Genomic DNA, 8,573 nt, shown 5'->3' on the forward strand with positions numbered 1-8,573 from the left:
CATCGTTTCCCATGTGGCAGCAGCTGTGCTGGCACTACACCTCCTCTACTACTTCCTCACCTTTTTCCACCCAGCAACAGCCACATAATCCACCTGCCAGCCTATTTGTAATCCACCTGGGACTTGCAATTATGTTGCAAGTTATGTGCATCATGCTTTACAACTGCATCACTTCCCAATTGCAGTCCTAAATTAAGGATACCTGTATAGCTTTTTGATTTGGGACTACAAGCAGGAAGGAATGTGATCATTCAGAGATAAGTCTATATTTGCATGAAGAATGAAAAGTCTAATGTATCTTAATTTAATGAAAAGTCTAATGTATCTTAATTTATTCTGTTGGCTAATAGCCTGGAGAACTAGTGTCAGAATTACTGTGCTCAATGGACAAATAACAAATGATCTGACATCATTCAGTTTTCTGTGAGGGAGTTCACACAGTACTCAGCCACAATTTGTTTCTAATACTTTGTTGATCAAACCATTGTTGGCATCTTGAAATTCAACGGCAAATTTCAGCAACATGAATGTTACCTATGTTTCTCAAAAATAATGCTAGAAATGAGAACAGACAGACCTCTCTCATTTGCATCTCCCCTACAAATCTTCCCCAAACACTTTGAAATCAAGCCACCCTAACATGGCAATTTTCCTACTGAATTTAAACAGTAAATTGATTGAGAAATGGGCTTAAGAGTAAAAGTGTGTTGGTACCCGGCACCTAAAAGCAATTGGCCCCCATCTTTGACCACCATGCCACCAAAGGCATCGTAGTTGCATTCATAGTTCAGAAAAAGATTATCCATCCCTATCGTAATCCTTGATTTACAAACCAGTAGGATTGAGGTTACACAACAAGCCAAGCTATTAATTAGCAAACCACATTGATGGTTTAGAAGGCATGATGGATGAGTCCTGCTTATTCCCATGTTTATCTAATTCCTGCTTTTTAAACCAAGCGGTGCATATCTTAAAATAACGATAAGCTATTTTAGTTATCTCTTTTAAAAAGATTAGGGCTGGAAGCTTATATTAACATCCCAATCATCTCCTTAATGGAGAAAAGAATGTTGCAACATCAACAGCTGTAGTAATATATAGTAAGTAATTGTCTTAATACTCTGTCCATAAGACACCATAGATGTTTGATGTTTCCATTACTCCTCTGGTTCACAGTAAAAAAAAAAAAAACATCCCACAATTTATTAAGTGAAGATCCTTGGAATCAGTACAAATTGGAAGTCTGAAGTTATGTTAGGCATCTTAGTCCCATGGCAGCCCAATATTGTTAGTTTTGACAATGGTTGTATATCATGGCTTACACAGGCTGTTAGTTCACAACAGTGCAGTTTTCTTTTGAGAAATACTGTAGCTCAATTTTTTATGTAGCTACTTTCTTGCTTGAGGTTGGAAGGAAAATATGCCCTCTTCTACCGATTTGTCTTGGTATTTTCTGCAGGGAAAGCAATACCTCTATGCAGGATCCAATACAGGAGTAGTCCAGTCACCTGTTGCATTTTGTGAAAAGTATAGTACCTGTGTGGACTGTGTCCTGGCAAGAGATCCATACTGTGGTTGGAACCCCCATAAATCCCTTTGCGGTGATATCTTCAAAGAAAATGAGAATAACAGGTAAAAGTAATGAGATGCATCTACATTATATATTACAATGAAGATCAAATGTGTTTATGTGAATCAACTACTAAAATGTCATTCAGTGAGCAGTTCTAAGCATACATATTGCACAAAATACAACATCTTGACAGTCCTATATTATTTTTATTCTTTTGAAACTATTTCTTGTTCTAATTCTTTCTGCCTCATCTGGAAAAAGAACTTTAAGCATATGGATAGTTAGTAAAATCTGAAAAGTAGTAGGGATGGGATGAAAGAGAAAAAGATATCTGAAAAACTTGATTTATAACGCTTTAGAAAAGAAAAACCTCACAACTTTCCAGTGAACAATGGGATCAGAACACTTAATAATTAGCTTTGTGTACGTTTACTTAGAACTAGGTGTAGCTGACTTCAATGGATCTTACTCATAATTTTAAAAAACTGTATAAATTGCTACTTTAACTTGTTTGTAGAACTAGAGAAAATAATATGAATTGAAGATTAATAGAGATGTTGTAATTTTCATAAAATATATACAATTTAACATAATTTAATTCTAAGCCAAACTCTCTAAAATACAATGCAGAATATATAAAATGCAAAGTAAAATATATATCTTGAATATTTTGCTTGGCGAAATCAGGTCATGATTAGTTTAGCTTGGGTATGTCTAACGCACATCTCGCAGGTTGCAGGTGGTTCTGGACAGGACCCACAAAATAACTAAAAATAAAGTTATTTATACAAACTGATATAAAGTTATACATTAACGATATTATATAGTTTGTATGTGGCCCAAGACAATGTTTTAGTATTATATCTAAATTCTAATATGCAATTAAATTAAGCTATATTTTATGGAAATAAGCCAGCTTCATAAACCATGCTTTTAAATGAGATTAATTAGAGTTTGTCAGATTTGGATGATATGGCGAACTGTCATAAATGAAAAATACAACCTTTAATTGTATCAGAGAGGAAGGGAAGAAGTGAGAAAAAGGAAATTAGTATTGTTTCAATCTAAATACTGTAATTATTATTTTGTCGACCCAGTTTTGGCTGTTGTGTTCTGGACCTCTTACATATTTATTTTCATGCATAAGCAAGTTAGGCTATAAGAGAACAAGTTACATGAATCAGAACACACCTCTTAGATCAATCTCCCAAGTTTTCAACTATAGACTACACTAACCTGCATTACTATTCTTTCCAAACCAACTGGTACTTTCACCTTTATTTGCATTTCATGGAAGTACTGCAAGGCATTTTATCTACATAATTATTGTTTACAATATTTTTAGGAGGAAAATTCACAGTTTCTTACTTTAAATTGGGATCACCCATTTGTGCCTAGTATAAATGGAGAATAAGGAAGTTAGGAAAATGACAAGTATCAGCCATTTTGTCCATCCTAGACACTCTGGTCTTATTTTGCCTTGGTCATTTGCTCCTGTCATCTCCCCAAAAAGGGGTTTGTGGATTGTTCTGATTTGCAGAGAATAATTATTTCAAACCTTCCAGATTGATATCTGTTAATCTGCAGGGTTAACAGATTATACACACATGCATTAGTTTCAAATGTCATATATTTTCCTGTTTGCTTTTCTGTACCTAATGTCACACTGGTGCATGAGGATTCTTTCATGTGTTGGAAGTTCTCCCCTTTCTATGAAGGTGTGCTAAGAGAACCAAAGGTTGGTGGTTAAAAATAGTATCTGGAGCATACCATTTTTCTTCATTGATAAGTCATAATGAATCATATCATCCAATCATATATATCGCTATATCTCCATAACAGACAAGTTATGAGTAACATTGCAAATTATGAATTTGCATGAATTCTTCATGAATTTGTTTGTTGCAAGGAGCAGCTGATTTAAAAAAACCAGCATAACATTCTGCAAATATGCTTCTCCCCTATATTTATTTGAATATTTTTAGCTATAATTAGTGGTGCATTTGTGTAACTTTAAAAAGTTCTGATGATTTTGCAGTAAGGTTATACCTACAGGATATGGCAATTTATTATATCTCAGACTATATATTGTTTCTAGAGATTGGATTCAGAACATAAGTGGAGATGCCTCTTCTTGTTCAGGTAAGCTTTGGTTTTCATAAATGATTGAATAACAGAATAAATGTTTGATACATTTATGTATTTATTTCTACAGGCAATATTCCCCATTTGCATACAATATATAGATTGTTATCACATTGCTTATATTTTTAACATGCTCCCTAATTTATTCTGCAACTACTCTTAAAATTTTTGAAGAAACAGGACTATGATCATCTCTGGATTCATAACCAAGTCGATCATGGAACTGTCCAATTGCATAAACCAGGAATAGCCCACACATGAACTCATGGGATCATATAAAAAGAAACTCTGAGAAACACCAAACAATAGCCTTACACAAAGGCTTTGTTGTGAGTCTGCCTTAGTAGACTATTTTTAATCTAGCATGGTTTCGGTGTTTTTATTTAATTACTCTAAATTATGAGATTTTTATAGTTTTTTTTTTAATAGATTCTTGTTCCTCATCCACTGAGAAAGAGTTTCCAAACTGACAAAAAAAAATTCTTGAGAGATCTTGCCTTTCAAAACAAAATTTCCATGTCCAGGGATGATTATTACTGTTAACATGGAACTGTTCTAGCTGTAATCTATTTTCAAATTCTGGTCAAATCTCCAAATAGTTTTTTTTTGCAATGCAGCCTTTTTCCAACTCCAGTGCATGATAAGCCTGTTTTGTGGTCAAAATTGATAAAAGTAACATTTGGCACATTTGGCCATTTAAAACAACGGACATTCCTTAATTAGGCTGCACTCTGAACGTTGAAAGCCTGTCTATCCAGTGATGCTGTTTCTGGTTTAGATTACATATTAGCTAACCTATTAAAAGTACAAAAGAATCATAAGAGTTGTTTTAAAAGCATTAACTGTTTTAAAATACAGGTTGTTCTATACAAGATTATTTAAACACAAAGTTCATTTTCGAAGATTATAATTCTTTTGAGATAGTTTATCTTTCCAAGTTTGTGTTATATTTGTTGTTGTATTTGTTGTTTGTTTTGAAGTTAAGCCTGTGTACCATATTTTGTTACTATTATCTTCTGATCATACAACTTAAATTTGTTAGACTTTTTTCCTCTGATCTGTTAGGATCATTCATACATTTTCCCCTGTGCCTCCTTCCACTTCCAAATATAAGGGCAGATAAGTCCTACACATCTTTGTTTAGTTGAACCTGGGTATAATTTATAATGTAAGTTGTATCTTGTCTCATACTAATAATGGTCATATCCATTGTGAAGTCTTCTGACAGAGGCATTCATCAACAGAATAAATAATGCTTTGTTTTCAATGATATCATATAACTCTGCAGGCCTTGTGCCATCTTCCAAACTAGTCCATGAATGCCTAGCATTTGAAGGACCGCATTCCATTGTATTACCCTGATTGATGCTTCCTGTCAACAGAAGGATACCAGTTGGATACTGCCATAGGTGTGGTGCAATAGGCTACCTGCACTGACATTATGAGCGTTTGATGACCCAATATGGCTGAATTGGTGTCCCCTTCTCTTCAAAAAGTCATTTCTGACGTGGTTTCACATTTATTTTGCCATTTCAGATAAAGTCAGAGAACATTCTCTGCAGCACACTTTCGGGCATGGGAGCACTGCAGAGTTAAAATGTTCAAAGAAATCCAACCTGGCACAGGTGGTTTGGAAATTCAAGGATGATGTGCTAAAGGTGGAAAGCCCTAAGTACCGTCTTCTGGAGAAAGCATTGCTCATCTTCAATTTGTCTGAAGGTGACAGTGGCGTTTATCAATGCCTGTCAGAAGAAAAAGTGAAGAATCAAAAGTTTTCACAAGTGTTGGCTAAGCATGTTTTGGAACTGAAAAAAATTCAGCATACCACTCTGAGCCCAAAGCAGCCTATTCCACAAACAGAAGGTAACAGAGCGGCATCCAAAATGGCTTCTTTTCCTACTGAAAGGTTAGCTGTTCACATTCCAACAGTTGTACCAGTCACAACAACCAGGATAGAAACAAATCCTCTTGTCCCAATGCTAATGAGCACTGCCTCCAGTCTTGAACGCACCAAGTCGTTTCTTGAGGTCCCTGAAAAGACCATGTTTTTAAAAGCAAATGATAGTTCCCTTTTGATGTTTCTCTTTTTGTTCTTTTTTGTGCTGTTCTTGAGTCTGTTTGTCTACAATTGTTACAAAGGATATTTACCAGACCCGTGTCTGAAGTTCCGTTCAGCTATGCTACTTGGGAAGAAGAAGCCCAAGGCGGATTTTTCTGATTGTGAGCAAAGTGTGAAAGAGACCTTGGTGGAGCCAGGCAGTCTTATGACCCAAAGTGGAGAACATACAAAGCCAGCACATGACACAGGCTATGAAACCGAAGCAGACTATGGAAATGGCCACATTCAGCATGATGAGGACCATTCGCAGTCTTACAAAGATGCCAAGGACAAACCTTTTGATGTTAAGTGTGAACTGAAATTTGCTGACTCAGATGCTGAGGCTGATTAAAGGCAACTGGTCCCAGTTTTTCTGATGAAAGTTTGATTATTATAATTTTTTTTTTAATACAGTGCATTTAAATGTGATAACTGGGCCACAAAGGGCTATTTACATGTCATCGTTCTGTATGTGATACTTTGTCATTTCACAACCGGATTGAACAAAGAACTATCTGCTGTATTCTAAAAACCATTTTGTTCCACATTTATTTTTCTCATGTGTTTGTTGCATTTTTATTTCAAATGGCCAGTTGTAAATTTCAACACCCCCCCCCCTTGAGGTTGATTTAACATTTGCACATACTACTTTATTTCCTGTTTCCATAGAAAGTAAAATTAACTCTTTTTGCAAATCCATGCCAAAAAGGATTTAAGTAGCTACAGCTTGCGTATATTTAACTGCTGTTAAAAATCTAATTTCAGTTTAATTCCAAATTGGAAATAATATTTAGTTTATCAGATTGGTAAATTATAGGCTTTTTGTCCAGTTTTGGACATTTCTTTGCATCTAGTGATTTATAATGCTTAATGTACTGCCGTCATTGTATTTTGTCTGTTAACTATTGTTGATGAAAGAAGCATTTGAGTTTTCCCAAACAGTTTGTGTATTTTTTGTAAATATGCTGTATATTGGGACAGGTCTGGATAGATTTGCATAAGGTTCTCAGGGATACGTTTTGGTTAAATGATTTTGTTTTATTATTTTAAGAGATGGTATGGTAATCACTATAAGTGCTCAATTTTGGATTATGGGGAAATGTAGTTTAGGAAAGAGATTTTTTTTTTAAAAAAAAAGGTGTTAGACACTGCCACATTAACTACATTTTGGGATTTTTAAAAGTGGACAATGCCTTGTCACCAAACTACACACATTCTGAGAGCCTTGTGTGTTTACAATGCAGAATTTGACAAACATTTGATGGATGTCCCTGAAGAGAGAGAATACTTATTTTTCAACATTTTTCACAGTTGGAAAGTAATCATATTACAACACCCATAGCCAACTTTGCCAAATGTTTTCACACTTTTGTCACATCATCCATCAACATTTGAAAAAATCAAGTAAAGAAACAAGACAGACAAACCAAAACTGCCCAAAAACTGTTTTATCTCTTCATGGGTTAAAATACATTAAATGTGGTTCACAGTGGCACTATTTGTATGTAAAATTCTTTTGTGATGTACAGTTTTAATACTTGTATTTTGCTGTCTCTGTGTCTCTCTTTTGTGTTATAAGAAACAGGGAGGTTAGGAATAGCAAGAAATCTCCTTGTTCAGTAGCAAATTTATCCCCAAACCCTTTTTTTTGGTTAACTCCCCAACCTCTCTTAGATGGTATTGCTGTGAATAGTTTTATATTTTGTATGATTCATTTTGCTTTTATTTTTCTATCTTAACTATGTATATGTGAAAAGGTTATGGAATAAATATTGAAATTAATTGCATTCATCTTTATTATTGAGCCTTAGATTGATTATATCACAATAAAATCCATAAAGGTTTGGTTTCTTGGTTGGTGGAGTAAAGACAGGATCCCCATGACTTTCCTTTCCATTTCTGTTTTCTATTTTTTCCTCTTTTTCTTTCCTATGCACATTATTTCTTTGGCATGTGATGTGTTTCTTGCAGACTTTTTTCCTTAGTGCCCTTTTCTTCTTCTTTTTCCTTTTCTGCTTCCGCTTCTGTAGCATTTCCTCCAACTGGTACCTCTTTATCCTGTGTTGGAAGTGATTTCTCGTCATCCAGCTGCCCTCAACCTGAAATTTGGTCTATCACAGATCATGCTCCAGTTACACTGCTACCACCTTTCCTAAGTGACCAGATCCTACATGTTAATGCTCATAGCACCTTCCTTCTCTTTTGTCAAGCCATAGGTAAGTCAGAAGATCCTTCCAGCGGCCACTGTCTGGTTTTGTTTATTTACCAAAGTGCTGTTGTTTACATTTTTGTAGCATGCCATCTTAAGCCTCCAGTGAGCTAGGAAGAAGTTGGGACATTAATTTCTTCAAGCTACCAGTGATTCTCAACCTGTGGTTCGTGACCCCTTAGGGGCGACAATGTCACAGGGGGTCCTTGAAAGCTTGAAGGAATGTTATGATTTAAATCTTGAGTTAATTCTTGGGGATCTGTGGCCATGCTCCATCCGTGGCCACAAAAGGTATTTAAAGGGGGTCTCTGATGAAGAAAAGGTTCAGAACCATTGAGCTACCTGATTTATATCCTACAGGTGAGTGAGTATAACTCAGGACTTTCTTTTAAGCTTCTCTGAACAGAGAAATGTAACTAGGGATGTTATAAAAACATTTCTCTGACCAGAATGTTATTCTATAATCTTGATTTCTTGGTTATGTTTTGTTTTTGTCTCTTGCATACATTTACACACACACACACACACACACACACACACACACACAC

The 8,573-nt window shown here is 35.3% G+C and overlaps 1 protein-coding gene across 5 annotated transcripts in view; it reads left to right on the plus strand.

Annotated features, from left to right (window-relative positions):
- SEMA4D (semaphorin 4D) overlaps positions 1-7,603 on the plus strand; it is a 112,086-nt gene extending 104,483 nt beyond the window's left edge. For all 5 annotated transcript variants that reach the window (XM_081942017.1, XM_081942015.1, XM_081942016.1 and 2 more), the window contains exons 14-16: positions 1,460-1,632; positions 3,672-3,715; positions 5,255-7,603. In XM_081942017.1, coding sequence (XP_081798143.1) covers positions 1,460-1,632; positions 3,672-3,715; positions 5,255-6,168 — 1,131 coding nt within the window. In that variant the 3' untranslated portion in view covers positions 6,169-7,603. The remainder of the gene's footprint in view (positions 1-1,459; positions 1,633-3,671; positions 3,716-5,254) is intronic.
- The last annotated feature ends 970 nt before the right edge of the window (positions 7,604-8,573 follow it).

Source organism: Natrix helvetica, assembly GCF_964273705.1.
Source record: "Natrix helvetica genome assembly, chromosome: 2".
Classification (NCBI taxonomy): domain Eukaryota; kingdom Metazoa; phylum Chordata; class Lepidosauria; order Squamata; family Natricidae; genus Natrix; species Natrix helvetica.